We start from the raw sequence: 18,373 nt of genomic DNA on the forward strand, positions 1-18,373 counted from the left end.
TTCTGGCACATTCAGTACCAGGTTGGTTTCTGAGCACCATCTCACCAGATTCTCTGTCTCAGCCCATCATCAGTGATGAGCCCAACCACGTTGGAATCGCGTGTATTCTTGATGATGACGATTTTTGGGTGGGATGGGGAGCCGTCAAAAGTGTACAGGGCGTAGAGTAGAGGGCTTAGCGCACATCTCTGGTGGGAGCCAGTGCTGAGGAACAGTGAGGAGAAGTGGTGGGGGCCAAGTCTGACACTTTGTGGCCGGTTGGTGAGAAAGTTCTTTATCTATGAGCAGGTGGGGAGAAGTGGTGCAGTTTGGTGATAAGGATGTCCGGGATGATAGCATTGAATGCTAAGCTGTAGTCCACATAGAGCATAGTAGCTCTTTGTGTTCTCCAGATGGCTCAGCCATGAAGGGTTAAGACATCCTCCGTGGATTGGTTCTCTCTATAGGTGATAAATGATGGATGTAGCCACTCTGATATGTGTTGGTGGACTATCTCGTAGAAGCATCCTTCACCATCTTGTGTTTTTTTTTTCTGTCTCAGTTGAATTTCACAAAATTTGGTCCTCTCTTTAAATAAGTGTTTTTTTTTTTCCCAAAGTTTATTTTCCAAAAACCAACAAACATATGGTGGCTTGATAGCAAGCAGAGTTAAGCTGATCCAAGTTGGAAAATATGAGGGAAAAGCCTGTTTTCTTTAATGTGAAGTTCACCGACTCGTGAGCTTGAATACAACATTTTATTTGGGTTCCAACGGATAATTTATTAGACAAAGACAATAACAAAAAACAAAATCCACACTGGGGTTATGGAGAGGGAAAGCGAGTCCACCCCATACCTGGCTTTCCTCCACTTTCAACCATGGGCTGCTGTAGCCCATCTGCTTCTTCAAGGTTGGACATGGTGTGCGCTCGGAGACGGTATTCTGTAAAGCTTAGAACCAGAAGTTATTTGAAATTTGTATCATCTCCATTCAGTCTGCCCATTTTCCTCTGACACCAACAAAACATTTTGATCCAGACAGCTGTTGTTTGCTGGGTATTTTTTTAATTTAGGTCTCTGTAGTTTGTGGAAAATCACTGTGTTAATAAAAAGCCTTTAAAATAGGCTGTTGTATTTTGGATTCAAACTGTGCAACCCTGGTTCAAACACAAGATACAGAGGCAAATCCACAGGAATAAAAGGCTCTGATAGAATTAGTTTTTTCCTTCATTGTTTCCCAGTTGGATTCAAGCTTTGGACACCGTTCCTGTGGTTGGCAGAAGCTTGATTGATATTTGCTTTTAATGCAAAGGGAACCTCTAGTCGAATTTCTCACTCCATCATCTCGTTCACACTATGGACTGTCCAGACACTAAACCTTAGTTTTTCCAAGTTCCTCTCTTTTGTTTCGTCATCATTATGTTATTTATTTATGAAATAGACGTTTTTCATCTGAGAATTGATCCAAAATCTTCCTCTGCCACATGTTGATGCACTAAGGATTTGATTATTCCACCCACTCCTAAGTGCTCCAAGTTAGGCAGAACTCTTGGATTTGGCTTAGTTTGTTTGTTTTGGTCATACATTAAACCTTTAAAATGTCAGGTTATAACAAAATACAAAAGCTCAGAAACTATTAAAAAAAAAAAATGTTGCGTGTGATGAGCTGCATTCAGAGACTGTGAGACATTTTTGGGCTTCAAATATCACAATTAGTTGATGATTAATAGACTAATCAGGTTCCTAAATAACCATCTGATCAACATAATTACTTTGATTATAAGTTACAGCATATCAGTTAAAACAAGCTTGTGTGATGCTGGTAAACCTTCCCATCTGGCATGGTTTTACTCCAGCTCTACCCTGAATAAATCATTCCTAATGAAGGAATGCTGATTTCATTGTTTCTGCTAAATTATCAGCAGGCTGTCAGTGAGAAGTCAACGTGTTTTAGGGATTAAGCCACTCCTTCATTATTTAGCTTTCATGCGCTGCATTTTCAAAGGATTACATATTTTGCAAGCCAGATTTCCCACTTCAAAGAGAATAATTTGTGGGTCACTCTTTCTGACTTGGATACATTTTGAGCACCGAATGCAAATTGTCAAACAGCTCTGTATTCCTTCTTTGACCCCCTACAGTATACTTTAGGATTTGCCTCCAATGCCAAATGAATAAGTAAAACCATGCTGTGAGCTAAATCTGCATGTTTTCTCCTCACAGACACGACGACTTGAAAGAGATGCTGGACAGCAACAAAGACTCCCTGAAGCTGGAGGCAATGAAGCGGATCGTAGCTGTGAGTAGGAATAATGTTTGCTTTGGGATTTCACTGATCTGCAGGTCCGGCTACATGTTGCAAATGAAGGACAAAGGCGCAGGAAAGGGCGAGCAAAATATTTACATGGAAAACAAAACCTACATCTCTTTGGATTTACTGTGACTGTTAGAACAATGAAAAGCACTTCCCATCTTTTTTTAAAACTTGATGTTATTACAAAATAAAACACAAGCGTCTTCTAACTGTGCAGTCAGCTGTTAAATATTCATACTCTGTGTCAGATTCCTCCTTCTGAAGCTCCACACCCATCCTTTCATTTATCACCCCCACACTACAGCGCAGGGAACGCAGAAGAGATGGTTATGAAATATATATTTTTATATTAAGAAAATACTTCTTTCATAAAGTTTTTTAGAGAACTTTGCACTTTTTCAGTCTAATGACTGAAACTCTTGAAAAATCTCACCTTTATTGCAATTATGACACCTGTTTTCTCTCTAGATGATCGCCCGCGGTAAAAATGCATCAGATCTGTTCCCAGCTGTGGTAAAAAATGTGGCCTGTAAAAACATTGAGGTTTGTAATCTATCCATTATGTCATCATCTTCTTTAGTTTTTCCGCCCCTGTGCTTTATCTCATTGCTGGGAATTTAATAATGGCTAATATTATTGGTTTCCATCTTTCTGATCCTTTCTCCAGGTGAAGAAACTGGTCTATGTTTATTTGGTGCGATATGCAGAAGAACAGCAAGACCTCGCTCTGCTCTCTATTTCCACATTTCAGCGTGGCTTGAAGGTACAGAGTTTGAGCTGTCCTTCTGTGAGGCATCTTCTAGCATTACCAACAGAAATGTTTTAACATTTACTGGATAAAATGGCACCAGATTCTGTGCACATGTGAATAATTTATGCATGATTCCTTGTATTCAATCACATGACTTTTGCTAGCTCACATACTTCCAGCAACTGAAGTTGTGGTTAAACAAACTAAAAGAGTGTAGGTGTGGGTTTATGCACTACATACCTTAAAAAAAGTTTAACTATATGATGACGCAGATCCTTATAGATTATCAAAGAAAGGTTTAAGCATTCAGTTGGAGAAATACCCATTAGTTCAGTTCTCTAAGGGCTCCTTTAATGTTTGAGTGAAATGAAATAAAAAAACTTTTGCTGGCATTCATGATCCCATGAGGATGAATTCTTAAAACTTTGATCTCCTGATTTTTCATATGGCAACATCAACAACTCAAATCAGGTTTGTACTTTTTTTAAAAAAAAGGAATAAAATAATTGGCCATCAAATAAGATTTAGATCAGCTTCAGATGTAATTTGTATTTAGTACCATTGGTAACCACAGTGTATATAACACCTGCTTGTATCATCCCTGTGAAAATGTTAGCTATCAGGGCTATCATGCATAGAAATTACCTCACAAGCTACCAGGATGGTTGTAGACTCCTCACCTTGTTTTATTTCTGTTTCACAGGAGTCTCTAATATTACTGCTAAAAACTTTTGCAGGATCCAAACCAGCTGATCAGAGCGAGCGCCCTGCGAGTCCTCTCCAGCATACGAGTTACAATCATTGTCCCCATAATGATGCTGGCCATCAAGGAAGCTGCTTCAGATATGTCTCCGTACGTCAGGAAGACGGCTGCTCATGCAATCCCAAAACTGTACAGGTACATAAAGACTGTGCCAGCCTGAAGGCCTCGTAGAGAAAGTATTAATATGACTTAGTGCTGCTGCGAAATTACGGCTGTAAAAAAGTAGATCCCCCAGAAACCCATTACCTATCTGCGGGTTAAATCCATTTTTTTTATATTCTAGAGTTTGATTTTAAGAGTGTGAACAGGTTTCCTAACACTTCCTGTTTAATGCAAAGAAGTGATTTATTCTTTTTCTAACCTCAGTTTGGATCCTGAACAAAAAGACCAGCTGATAGAAGTCATTGAGAAACTCCTCGCAGACAAAACCACGGTGGGTTTGTTTTTCTTTGATTTAGTATTTGGCAGATTCTTTCTGCACATAGAGAGAATTTACAAACCACAGAGCACACAAAATAATCCCGACCAGCAGGTGTGCTCAGCACCAGTCTGCACTGAAAACCTCGCTTGTTTAAAGGATTATTATTTGTTTAAATAGTGGCTGTTTCAACTTTGTATGAGTTCTTTCTAAACTAAATATTGTAAAAACATTGATGGGTGTCCACACCCCCCTAAGTCTTACATTAATTATAACTATATAATTATTGATTTGAAAACAATATGAACCAGAAGTGTTTGTTTTTTTGTTCATATACATCCATTTCTCCATTTCAGGTCTGAAACACATTCTTAAAGAAACTGGGACAGTAAAGTACAAATTGTAATGATGCAGATGATTCAAGTCAGTCTCCAAAAGTCTTCAATAACACCAAAAAAGTCATTGGATTAGTCTCTAGTTCCTTTTTTGAAATTGAGTTGCTAGAGGCTAAGTTGGCAACACTGCGTTAGCCAAGCTCTGATATGTGCATCAGTGTAATCGGTGTACCAGAAAATCGCAAACTGACAAACGTTCCGCGTTGTGTGGAATGCAAGCTGCGATTAAATTGGTTAATTTTTTTTAACAAATTAATTTTTTTGTAATAAATTAACCATAATAAACAGATTAAATTCCCACCCCTAAAAATAATACACGCATTTCCTCCATTATTGCTTGAAGAAACATTATTTTTAAGCAGTTTAATGATTTTCTCCTGCGACAGACTGGTGACCTGTCCAGGGTGTACCCTGCCTCTCACCTGTTAAAATGCTGGGATAGGCTCCAGCTCACCCGCGACCCATAATGGAATAAGCGGTCAAGATAATGGATGGATGGTTGATTTTCTCGTGTTGTCAAACTGGAGATCTTCTGCCCATCATTCCTCCTCAGAATCAGCCTTTAATGGATCCTGCTTTGACCAATTACAGTAGCTGATTGTGCACATCTGAAATGCAAAAATGAATCTCTACAGGACAAAACATGAAGTTACTTTGGTTCATACTGTCTGCAAGTCAATGTAAGAATCACAGTTAAAATGGAGCTGCATGGAGAACATTTTGAGCTTCAACAATCCTTAATGGTCACGTAAGTGCTGTCAAAAGATGTTTCAGAAAGTAATCGTAGCATTACCCTCTGCTCTGTGATTTAAACTGTGCTGCAGCTGGTGGCAGGAAGTGTCGTCATGGCTTTCGAGGAGGTGTGTCCAGAGCGCATTGATCTGATCCACAAGAACTACAGGAAGTTGTGTAATCTCCTGATTGATGTGGAGGAGTGGGGGCAGGTTGTCATCATCAACATGTTGACCCGTTATGCCAGGACCCAGTTTCTCAACCCAAACATCAACGTGAGTAATAAACACACGCAGAAGGCATCAACTAACAGCAGCTTCCAGAAATCTGTAAGCAGTGTAATTCATGGGTCAATGAAACAATTTCCCAGATTTTTCTGTTCATTGGGTCTTAGATCTTTGTATTGTCTGACCAACAGCTGATTAATTAATCTTAATCTCTCTTAATTAATTAAAAATATGGTAAAATAAAAACAGAGATATTTTCTCATTTGTTCAACTAGAACAGGAGTGTCCAAAGTTGGTCCTCGAGGGCTGCAGTCCTGCAGGTTTTCAATGGTTCCCTGTATCAACATACCTGATTAAAATTAAATGGACCCTATGAAGTTTTGCACAATGACTCATTAATTTGAGACAGGTCTGTCGGAGCAGGGAAACATGGAAAAACCTGCAAGATTGTGGTCCTAGAGGACCGGAGCTAGACACCCGCGGACTAGAATAAAAAACCTGAGAACTTTACTTAGATCATGATCAATGTTTTCAGTCACTCATTTCTTTTCAGCACCATAACCCAAATGAAGCCTTATGCGATACGATATATTCTGTCTTTTTTTTTCTAATGTGTGAGTCACATCAACGGCTATTTTCTGTCTCTGTGTGAGAGCCACTAAAGTGTTTTTTTGAGTCTAAATTAGTTCTAAACATACAAGCCCTGCTTACCCATAATTATATCATTAGTTGCTATAACACAAATACTTTATATAGTAATACACGGCTACTCAATTCAGTTCTACGAGGGTTGCAATCCAGCAGGTTTTCCATGTATCCCTGCTCCAACACACCTGACTAAAATTAAATTCATTGTGCAGAATTTTATAGGCTATCAGATCCATTTAATTTTAAGTGTGTGTTGAAGCAGAGATATGTGGAAAACCTGCTGGATTGTAGCCCCCGTCGGACCACATTGAGTGGCCCTGTACTCATGTATTGTTTGGCTTGTTTTTATATATTGCTGCAGTCCACACAAACTAAGAAACCAAGAAGAAATTCATTATCAACAACTAATTTGCATATAAACTGCATGTGTGGAAATGACAAAGCAACAGAAGTGTGTAGGTAAATTTTGTTGGGTTAATCACAGCCCCACATTTCTGCTATTGTTACTGTGCAGTACAATTACTCATTACTTTCCGTACTGTTGCCTTTTTATTTGCGTTAATCAGGTTTTCAGGCCCACCTGCAAACTTATTTTCACAAAATGCTATTAAATCAGCTTTTTTACCACAACATTGTGACTGTAGGAGTCCATTTTGCTTCAGGTGGTGAGCTTTGACTCATCAGTCCTCCCTTTTACCTGCAGGAGTCCCTGCTGGAGGACGGATCTGGTGGGGAGAAGACCTTCTACGGCTCAGATGATGATGAGGATGAAGATGGGGAAGAGAAACAGAAGAAGGCCGAGGCAGCTGCCATGGCCAAAAGGAAGCCGTATGTGATGGATCCAGACCACCGGCTGCTGCTGAGGAACACTAAGCCACTACTACAGAGCCGCAATGCAGCTGTGAGACCACAGTACTACTGTACACACACATTACAAACACATCAGTTTAACACAGGATAGCTTGTTAAACATCAGTTGCCATAGTACAGATCATAATTGTTTTCTCTCTGACATTAGGACCTTCATTCGTGTTATCAAGGCTCCATCATTTAGGCATTTTAAGTACCCTCAAGCAAGACATTAATCAAAGCTAATCTTTCATTCAGACACAAGGACAAATGATGATTTCCCCAAGGAAAGAATAAAGCTTCACGCAATATTACTGCTGCTATGGTCACCTTGGGTGGCACGTTTTGTTCCTTATTGGATGTAATGAATATCCTGAATTATTCTACTGGTTCAAGTCAACATAGATGGAAAAACAACCACACAAACAACAAATATGTTTGCCTCTCTCACATGTAGTTTACACTTTCTTAGATCCAATGAATAATTAACTAATGGATATATTTTTTATTGATGTTGTGTCATTAACCTATAATAGCTCATGATTAGTTTATCATAAAGTTAATATATATAATTATAATATAATTTTTTCCTTTCAGCTCATTATTTTAGTTCTAAAGCACACATGTTAACTGTACTGCTCTCATCAGCAATACTCCCAGCACAACCAGCTGTTTAAAAGTTTTAGGTTTGATAAAGAGCCAAGCACCAAAAACCTAAAAAGGGCAGTGGCTAGATGGTAAACATGCCTGTTGTGGAGCTTTTAATGTGTTAAAAACACTATTTACTTCCACACAGAGGGAATAGAAAACATGCAATATGCTGAATGATTTGGTTAAGAAAAAACAACCTAGTATTTGCTTCAGTTCTGTCACGCATGTTAAACACATTTGCTTTTTCCAAACAAATTCCACATCTGCACTGCAACACAAGTTAGTAAAAAAGTAGAATTAGGTATCGACCACTGGAGTTGAATGAATTTTAAGTTCACCCATCACTTAAAAACGGATGTTATCGTGCACCAGCCATTTTTCTACATTTTATTTTAAGAATTTGCATCCTTGCTGTAAGATTTACATTTAATTGGTTCATTTTCTACCCGTTCCAGGTGGTGATGGCTGTGGCTCAGCTGTATTTCCACCTTGCACCTAAAGCAGAGGTTGGTGTGATTGCCAAAGCCTTGGTTCGTCTCCTTCGAAGTCACAGGTAGGCATTATCTATAATATGAAATAAATAGTCTTCTAAAATCCAATGAAAATAATCAACTGAATTAACTAGACAAATTTAATCAGAATCATAGAAATTTGTACTGCAAATGGAGAAAATGGAAGGCCTAAATTACCAGAACACCCAGCAAAGTGGAAAACAGATTGACAACAGCTAAATGATGAGCGAGGGTTGTAAAATGAATCTCCGGAGCCCCAAAGCAGAAAGGGAAATTAAACAAGAGGCTCGGTGAAAATGAAGTAAACATAAAAGCATAAACCATAAGGAATGATGACAGCACCTAGGTGCCCTTTAGGCTGTAAGTCCTGCAGACTGTCAGCCTTTTATTGAGCAAGTGGTTGCTGCGTAATGGAATCATCAGTCAGCAACAAGCAAACAAAAGCATCTCTGTGAGGGATTTGTCAGAAAAGCACTGAACTGAGCCATATGTTTTATTAGACTCCTTCTCATGGAGTCTGCAATGTCTCAGCTGGCATAAGAACACGTGGATTTATTACCCTTGATAATTATACCCAGACAATTAAGTAGAAAGCTAAAACAAATATATATCTTCTACCTTGTTTTAAAATGGAATGAGAAGGTTACTGTTTTCTTCTCAACATGTTTTTTGTGATTTTTGCAATAGATTACAAAATATCTTTTAATATCTACCTTTTTAATTTAGCTTTTAACTGAGCTGTTATCTTACCTTAGGCTACTTCATTTCATTATTTTTATTTTATTTTACTTATTCATGTACTTATTTAAAAACCTTCTGTTTTTGTAATTTTTCTTAATTCTGTTTTTTATGACTTTGTTTTACAAAGCAAAGTCTTTTAGTTAAGCTTTCATACTTGTTCTTATTTGTCTTTATTGTTTTTAGGTTTATTTAATTTTCTGCTTTTAACATTTTGAACTCCAATGTAATCCTCATGGGGACCCTCCACACTGGTACCATTGCCTGCTTGGTCTGCAGGATTGTTGCCATGGTGATAGCTGTGGTCTGGGTGGCTAAGGGCCCTGCACTGCAGTCCAAATGGCTGTGGTGTGGGCCCCGGCCTGCCCGGACCTGTACTGCCCCCATGGTGGCGGCCTCTGTGGTCATGGTGGCTCCTGGTGTGGATGGATACCCAAAATATGTTTTCCTCACAGTAGGGTCAAACCAGATTATATTCTTATCATGTTAATGCAAACATTCGCTTTGTTTGCATTTTATTATGTAAAGCACTTTATGGTACTTATGCAAAGCAAAAGTTAAAGGCAGAATCTGTAGGATTTCACGGCAATTCTTTCCAACACCAGGTGGCAGTAATAAAAAAAAGCACAACTCCGTCACCTCCACAAACCTCCACAGGGTGGCAGTAATGAGTAATACTCCTCACCCCTCCCACCCCCAATTCACACAGCAGCGCCACTTTCATCTCCACCGTCCACAAGACTTATTTAGGAGCTGAGATGGCATCCAGTTTTTCAACTCCAAGTGAACCAGTAAGTAACTGTTTAAATAAGTTCTGCCTCACGCTGAAAATTGTAATTTACTATGTTGTTTTGCGAAGTAGTACATGTTAAAATTGCAATGCAGTATTATGGAATAAACAATGCTAGTAAATGAGGCAAAGCTATGTGATTAGCTATCTAGTTGCTAGGTTAATTATAACGTTATAAATATGTTTGCAAATATTCAGCTAATATTAGACTGACTTAGACTAACAGACTGACACGATAACACGATGCAGAATTTGCAGGTTTGAATGTTGTTACAGATACGTCAGTCTGTGCACTTGTGTTTTCAGAGTGACGAGGACGATGTGTCACAAAGTTCGCAGCGTTTGAGCCGAGGCAGGTCCGGTGGACGGTCGAGAGGACGAGCAAGAGGGTTCAGGGTACGAGGCAGAGGCCGAGGCCGAGGAACACGAGCTGTAGCTTCCAGCGCTGAGCACTCGGATAGAGTTGAACAGTATCGCCGTGACCGTTTGGCTGCCACACAGGTAAAATGCAGGATGCAGCTTCATGTTCAATGGTTTGTCAGGCTATCACTGATAAAAAATATACTTAAAAAAAGTCCTTATTTTCACAAATATTGCAATAACTAATAATGCTACATATATTTCATGTATTATTTCTTGTTGCAACGTAAATGCGTTTTTATGTGTAATTTATGGATGTACTTACAGCACTTATTCTTAGTATTTGAACTTTTTGCTTTGACAGTCAAACCGTTTCATCAGATACTATAGTAATATTTAAAACTCTATACAGAATAGGGAGACACAGGCCTTCACTAATAAATCAAATCTTTTACTTGGCTTTACACTTTGTTTTCCATTAATAAATAAAATTAGGCTCCACTTTTATAACTAATCTTTTTTTATACCTTGCAGAGACTTCTTGATGACATGACTGCTGAGTACCTAAGAAGGCTTGCATCACAGCTCGTCGTAAGGCAACCAGGCCTGATTTTTGATCTTCTATTGCAACAGAGCAATTCAAGCGTCTCAGAGGCAGCTGGAGTCCCAGGAATGCCCTGGTGTACTTGTGGGTTATGCAGGGAGATGCCAACCGACAGGGAGAGGATCTGCTGTGGTCAGACACCAGCTAATTGCATCAGCAAGCTACCACATTTTACCCAATATTGCCTTGATGAAGGATATCTTAGGATACATAGGCATTATCGAGAAGATGTGACAGCACTTGGCCATGCAACAGAGCCAGGTGATAACAGGCAGTACCGGTATGCCGCCTATAGGCATTTCATATAATGGAAGCACGGCTCCCTGGGAGCAGGAAATCGGCGTGTCATCCCCAGTTGTTGTGTGTGGGCTATTAGAGAAAAGTTTCCTGATCCACACAGACAGTACACTGGTTTTGTTCCTGGCATATGATTGTGTTTTTAGGTAAACTGCAAATTAATAACAAATCTGTGAAATTTTATAGATTGTACATAATTATTGTATAATTTCTGTTCACTTATAACTTTGTATTTTGTTTTTCATTTATGTACAGTTATATAACTTAATTTGGGATAGTTTGTTTGTATTTATACCTTTTTGATTAAAATATACTCAAATTTACATGTTTTACCTCGTTAATTCAGTCACGTAATAATATAATTAATTGTACAGTGAGATGTGACTGCAATGGAACAAGACAAATGTTTATTACAATTTAACTGCAAAAAATAGATAAATATAACTGATGTAACAGCAGCAATACACAGTATATACACAACAAACACCCCATAGACCAAAGGATGTGAAAGTTTGATTGCACAACAGATATTCAATCCTTCTTGACGATGTTTTATCTGTGGCAAACACCACTGACTGAATACACATTTTCACATTCACATTTTCTTTGTTCATTACAGTTATGGAATAATTATTAGATGCAGTAATGGGGTTGAGGGGGCAGATTTTGTGACCTAAGCATCAGATGTCTGCTTTTTGGAGACCTTGGCCATGACCTTCTGCTGTCACTGGAGCAGATCAGTCTAGTGTGAAGTTGCTGGGATGAGAATCATCTCCACATGTGAAAGCATGGTCCTCGGAGGGAAAAGGCTGGAATACTTCCTCTGGGTTGGCTGATGAGGTCCTGAATCAAGTGTGGGACTCCCAGTCTTGTTCATCAGAGAGGAGGAATGGAGCAGGATGTCGTCAGTATCTGCTATGATGTAGATTCTGCATCTGCAGACGGCTTTCTGCTCTGTGTTGGTCGTCATCGTAGGTCTGACAACATCCTTATACAGAGGGAGGATTGGTGTTGAATTCTGGACCTGATGAACAAAACAGTTTAACAAAGTTTAGCAAAGCAGTTTATCAGACGCACTGTGCCTCACATATTACATTTGAGTCTTTAGTTCCAAAAAGTTAACTGTAAATTCACAATTTAGTGTTGAAAAGATTTGGTGGGGGATTATTGTACTTTTATTTTTGTTGGTATGGTAGTGACAATTGCCACAAGTTGTCTAGTCAGATTAACAGGCCAAGGGTGTTTATCAAGAATATTTATTTACAAGTTTCCATCCGTGATTGACCCAGAAGTAATTAAGACAGCCGTGTTTGACACGGCAGTGATTTATTCCAAAGGGACGCACAGCACACATTAGAGTAAATGGACATGAAAGTGTCCCTAAAATGGTCCAGAGTACTCTCTTCTCATCAGCTTGAGAAAACTTAGGTGCATAACAGGAGTGAGAGTGAAGAAGGATAGAGGACTGGGGGTGGGGGAGGTCTACCGTGATTGGCTATGTGGCTGCTGAGGTGTTGCCGAGGTAATTGTGGGGGATCGTAGGAGTTCAAAGATAAGGATATCAATGAGAGTGCCTTTGTGACAAGCCCGTGTAGTGCCGCTTGAATAGCTTGTGGCCACATCCAGGACGGGGAGTTTCTCTTTGCCACCTGGAAAGTTACCTGCACTGCTTTATCTATATGACTTTTTGGAGATCTGCAAGTTCTGAACAAGTTTTTGGTTGAATGTGACCTGACATATATCATCTGAAAGAAATTACATCAGTTTCTCTCTTCAATTTCTTTGGTTTTGCTATTAAAAATTATGCGTTGACAATTGTAAGATGTTTTGGGGTTTTTGCTTCAAACTACTGACAACATTTTGGCCAATTCACATTAAATAGATTTCTACAGTTTTTACTTATGGAAAATAAATGACAATAACAAGCAAGTGGCAACTTAACACTCATGCAAATTAAGATGCTGGCTTTCATTTTTAAATACCACAACATTTTAGTTTCAATTTGTGAAAAGTAAGGAATCAGCATTTGGTGCATAAGTAATGTTTAATTTCAACATTGGTGCGTTTGCTAATGTTTTCCACTGGTGTCTCCTATTGTTGGGTAAATTAATACCTCTTATGGCACAAATGTTGTCATTTACTTTGCCATGTGTATAACAAAGCAAAAAGATATATATAATTTCATGTAGCACATGCCCATGGCTGGTCTAAGCTGTATAATTCAGACATTGTAGGTAAAAGTAAAATGTTATTACCGAGACCCCTTTTCACTTGTGTTTGTACAAGTTCTTCAACGGATGGGGGAGGTACAGGCGGAAGTCGACCGAGCTTGCGTGGATCATCTGGCCTCAGTGTCCGTGTTCTTGGCATGCCTTTATCTGTTTCCAATCTACACTTCACCACCTCAGTCTGCAGCGCTTGAATGTAGCCATATGTTTTTGGTGTCTTCAATGCATAAACGCTATAGCGTTTATGCATTTTTTCTGAAAATCCGTGTGTACCTGTTACACAGAAAATATGCTGATTACTATTACTAAAATATTTCTTTCTTTATGAAAGAATTTTGGTTGATGTTTCCATCACAGACAATGTCAGTAATTGTGCTGCTTACATGTTGGAGCCGTCTGCTCTCTGTCTTGTTGGCCGACCAAGATGGAAGTTGTAGTCCAGGGCAGCCAGAATAACACGGGCTTCATAGACTGGAGGAGTGAAAGCAAAACGCTTGCTTGCATACATGAGGACATGGTTGTGAAAGCTCTCCAAGTCAGCTGTAGATCTATTGAAGTTAAAAAAAAAATATTAAAAAAGAGATACACACACATACATACAAAGTACTGAGATATTAAATTTTAAAACACAGAAACCTACCTAAAACGCAAGTACTTATGGATATCCTTCTCCTCCCGTCAGCTAGAAATGTAGGAGAAGTTAGACAACCAAAAAAATAAATAAAACAAATATATATATATATATATTTATATATACACACACACATATATTTATATATACACACACACACACATATATATATATATATGTGTATATATATATATATATATAGCACTTAGCAAGGGTGTGGTGTGATAACATGTTTGCAGCCTGGTGACCCCTAACACATTAGCTGCAAACTCTAATCTCTTCCATTTTAGGTCAACGTCTCCCTACATGCAATGATTCATCAGTATATGCCCAGTATTAATGGAGAAATTAATTTCACAAACAGATAGACAGGGGTGAAAACATCCTGGTAAATTCAAAATATATGAAGATGATATACATCTTGTGTTACACTTACTCATCTGTATCACTTGATCCAATGCTTGATATGGTGTCTGTGTGCCAAACACCTCTCTTCATTGGCGTTGATGTTTGAGGATCTTTTTCAAATCTTATAAAAAAAGGAAAAAAAAAAAAAGAAACAGAAATGACTAAAATTGATTATCGTAGATAGAAAAAAATTGACATACTGCAGATAATAGTGCAAGTTAGCAGATGTCTCAATGTCAATTCCGTTTTGAAATAACTGAAAATGTGAACAACCAAGCAAGCAAATCTCATTTCTGCCATAAGTAGATGTGTGTGTCAAGACATGCAGTATGAATGTAGCTAAGACATACCTGCTGACCTCACGTGTGACGTTTCGCACTAAGCATTTAGGGAAGTGAGATACACAGACCAAACCAAACTTTACTCAGGATGTATCCAGAGAAGGAAAAGGATGTGTGTTCATACAGTGAAACAAAAAGTCTTTTAATCATAAAACACAGACACTGTGTTATGATCAAAACATTGACGGCATGTGATATATGCGCTCTGTCGCTCTAAGTTCCACCCTGATGCCACACGCACGATACGCGCACACACAGATGACCACACCTCCGTCAGCTGATAGAGAGCGCGTCGGAAAACACTTCAACCAGCCAAAACGTTTTTTACACTCTCCCAGGAATATTGAAACAGTAGCGGGCCATCAAGGAGCAGTTCCAGTGTTAGTAGAGAACACCATGTCCATCACGCGAAAGTGCACTAGCGGAATCTGCCGTCATTGTAATAATTTCTGAGTTGTATTACAGCTTAAAATAAATCCAGGTTTATTATTTGTGGGTTTTATTACATATATTCCAGACCTGCGTAGTGTTGGATGTATTCATGCTTTTATCAAACCGGTTAGCCACCGCTGAACTTCTGCCAGAGACCTGTTCCCGGCCAGTGCAGGTCACGTGACACAGACCGGGGACAGCAGCAGTACAAACATCTTATCCAGATTTTCTGCTTAATTTTTTTCTGACATATTGAAAAAATATTACATTAATGAAGAAAATAAATGGATAAAGTCCAACATATACCACGTTTTACAATCAGTTTGTTTCCTTGCTTCTGGTCTGTGTCGTTCTTCGCCATATGAGATGTCTAACGTGCGGGCTCTTAGACCCCCTCCCCCTCCCCGCTTCTCTTGGCTTTTTATCAATGTGTTTTTATACCCTGAGCTTGGGTAAGGAGGGAATAATAAAAAAATGAATATACAGACAGGCGCACACAATAAATTGTTGGTCCATGGTCGCACATTGTTACATGTCATCGTCTTTCTTCGTTGTAGGAGAACTAGCTTTGTAGTCATGACAACGCCTAACACGGCGGCTAATGGTCATATCACCGTTTGTCTACAAGTTGAGGGACAATATAACGTTTGTACTCACAGAACAATGTAACAGCAGGCTATACAACCGAGGAGGACCCATTAACCATAAAACTTAGCATCGCACCATTTAAATTACGACCTCTTGGTTACAGCTAACTGCTAACTGTGTGAAAGTTCATACTTACCGGTCAAGAAGCAACGTTGCCAACTCTGCATCAGACTTCAGTCCTTTGTTGTTACGAAGCTGTCTCCAGCGCGTGAAGGCGACGCCGATATTTATTCTAGTTTTCCCACGCTTCTTGTCATATAGCTTCTGTGACTCGTAGCGTACTTTTTTCTTCTTACCAGAAGCTAACTCTGGCGGTGATATTGGTCGCTTTGAAGTGGTTTCATCCATGCTTTATATCAAATAGACAAGCCAAGGTCGATTTGTCTAAACTTCTCTGGAAGCTCTGCTCTCACAAATTCACGTGATGATTGGTGAGGTAATTCAGTTGAAACGCTACCACAGTGCGAAGCTCAACCTCTCCTCCCCCTCTCTCAACTAGGAATCGCTTCTGAGCTGTAGATTCGAGCTGCTCTGCGATAAATTGTCTTATACTCACTCTACTGGTGGAAAAAAGGTACTACAACTTTTACGGACCGTAAAAAGTTGAAAAAGGACCAATAACTTTGTAATTTAATAAAATATCACATATGAAATGATGGCAAATGACATGTTTGTAAACTTTCTAACTATGGTATTTGTTATTTTTTACATGAATTTATATTGAAAATCCTACAGATTCTGCCTTTAATGTAAAGCATGAGTTACATAGCTAATATTTCTCTCTCTAAACTTTTTTTTTCTTTTATAATACTAATAAATGTTGTATTATGCATCATTTTAAAGCATGAAAAGTCAACCTTATAACGACACTGTACTTCTGTGAAGAAAGCAACACAACTAATTGTGTGGGTACTGCCTCAAAAACAAAACAAAAACAAACAGAAAAAAAATCCCCTGAAATAATATTTTGATAAAATTCACTCTTGTTTTGATTTTTTGAGGTGATTGGATGACTGTACTCTTCCATAGTAATAAATAAAACAAAAACATATATTGGCCATTTTTATACTTTATTAATTTTATAGTGTGGGACAATAGGACTACGTGGAAGATCCATACACAACTACAACAGCTTGATACCTCCTCCTCATGCTGGTAAACAGCCTGGCCACATTTAGCTGTGGGAAGGTCAACCAGCATAGTTGTGTTGGTCATTCTAGCACATAAAGGACACACAAGATGACCAAGTTTTGTTTTGTTGAGGTCTAGAAAACCCATGTCAAGCTTTTTCCATCCTCTCATCTCCCAAATTCTGGAGGTACTCTTGAGATATGGGATCAGAACAGAAAAACAAACAGAAAAAAACAGAAAAAAAAGACCTCAAACAGGTGTTACTTATTCTGCCTAATTAGCCTTATCCCAAACAAAAATCAACAGAAGAAGCTAATAGAAACTGGTAAAGTTGTTGTTTTTTTACACCTTATTAAAAAATGCATATGTGTTGCATAATTTTATTTTAAATGTTATAAAGCATTCAAAGCCTTTTGTTTTATGGTGCTTTCACCACTGCTTATTATCAGATATAGCTAACTAGCATTAGCTGTAACAGCAAATTATCAGTTATAGCTAACTAGCATTAGCTGTAGCAATAAGCAGTTCTGGTGGCTTTCTATTCTACATTTGGTCACTACACTGTGTCAGTTAAAAGTTGGAAAGATCTCATCTCATCTGGCTTCACTATTTCACTATTTATTCCTAAATTTCTCCGTCTATCACTCCTTCCTCTGTCCCTTCCTGCAGTGAAGTCCAGTATGTCGTCCTTCAGAATGTGGCAACAATGACGATTAAAAGACGGGTGAGCTACAGCCGTTATCCTGCTTACTTGTGTTTGTGTAGCACTTTAAAAACTAACAAATCTGGGTGGTCTTCCCTCCTATATTTTACAGGGCATGTTTGAACCATACTTGAAGAGCTTCTACATCCGCTCCACAGACCCAACCCAAATTAAAATCCTGAAGGTAGCTTTCTGTTTCAACCACTTTTGGTTACAGCTTTTTTAGATGTTTGTGTTGATCAATGTGAGCATGTTTTATCTTTTTTCTTTTCCAGCTGGAGGTTCTAACTAACCTGGCCAATGAGACGAACATTTCCACAATTCTCAGAGAATTTCAGGTATGGTGAAAGCAAATCTGTTGCTTAGGTATATATATTGGTCCACTGATTTTAGCCTAATGTTTTCTATTTTTTACCTGGCAGACATATATTAAAAGCATGGATAAAGATTTTGTGGCAGCCACAATCCAAGCCATTGGCCGCTGTGCTACCAACATTGGAGAAGTGAGGGATACATGTTTGAATGGTCTGGTTCAGCTACTGTCCAACCGAGATGGTAAGTGTTTCACTCATAATATGTAGGAGAGTATGAGATTTTGGTCAACGGTTTAATTAATGTGTGACTCCTGCTGTGGTACAGAGTTGGTGGTTGCTGAGTCGGTGGTTGTCATCAAAAAGCTGCTGCAGATGCAACCAGAGAAACACAGTGACATCATCAAGCACATGGCCAAACTAACAGACAACATCCAGGTGAGAGACTAATGAACTGGTGTCAGCATCTGGCTGTCAGATCTTTACAGTGTTTTTAGTGTCCTCACAGAGTC

At 38.8% G+C, this 18,373-nt stretch overlaps 2 protein-coding genes and 1 long non-coding RNA gene across 11 annotated transcripts in view; all 3 read left to right on the forward strand.

Moving 5' to 3' along the window:
• LOC121647450 (AP-3 complex subunit beta-2) overlaps positions 1-18,373 on the forward strand; it is a 51,793-nt gene that overhangs the window by 14,658 nt on the left and 18,762 nt on the right. For all 9 annotated transcript variants that reach the window (XM_041996891.1, XM_041996894.1, XM_041996890.1 and 6 more), the window contains exons 2-14: positions 2,203-2,278; positions 2,762-2,836; positions 2,961-3,056; positions 3,782-3,942; positions 4,174-4,240; positions 5,445-5,627; positions 6,931-7,128; positions 8,183-8,280; positions 17,517-17,571; positions 17,663-17,734; positions 17,826-17,888; positions 17,973-18,105; positions 18,190-18,299. In XM_041996891.1, coding sequence (XP_041852825.1) covers positions 2,203-2,278; positions 2,762-2,836; positions 2,961-3,056; positions 3,782-3,942; positions 4,174-4,240; positions 5,445-5,627; positions 6,931-7,128; positions 8,183-8,280; positions 17,517-17,571; positions 17,663-17,734; positions 17,826-17,888; positions 17,973-18,105; positions 18,190-18,299 — 1,387 coding nt within the window. The remainder of the gene's footprint in view (positions 1-2,202; positions 2,279-2,761; positions 2,837-2,960; positions 3,057-3,781; positions 3,943-4,173; positions 4,241-5,444; positions 5,628-6,930; positions 7,129-8,182; positions 8,281-17,516; positions 17,572-17,662; positions 17,735-17,825; positions 17,889-17,972; positions 18,106-18,189; positions 18,300-18,373) is intronic.
• On the forward strand, positions 9,531-11,351 carry LOC121647451. The gene is made up of 3 exons (XM_041996896.1): positions 9,531-9,768; positions 10,074-10,268; positions 10,662-11,351. Exons 1-3 carry the CDS (start codon positions 9,736-9,738, stop codon positions 11,037-11,039), a joined length of 606 nt encoding a protein of 201 aa, XP_041852830.1. The 5' UTR covers positions 9,531-9,735; the 3' UTR covers positions 11,040-11,351.
• LOC121647452 lies at positions 12,047-13,288 on the forward strand. The gene is made up of 3 exons (XR_006011846.1): positions 12,047-12,456; positions 13,024-13,032; positions 13,067-13,288. It is a non-coding gene; the product is annotated as an uncharacterized LOC121647452 (long non-coding RNA).

This window comes from Melanotaenia boesemani, chromosome 10 (assembly GCF_017639745.1).
Source record: "Melanotaenia boesemani isolate fMelBoe1 chromosome 10, fMelBoe1.pri, whole genome shotgun sequence".
In the NCBI taxonomy this organism is placed as follows: Eukaryota; Metazoa; Chordata; class Actinopteri; order Atheriniformes; family Melanotaeniidae; genus Melanotaenia; species Melanotaenia boesemani.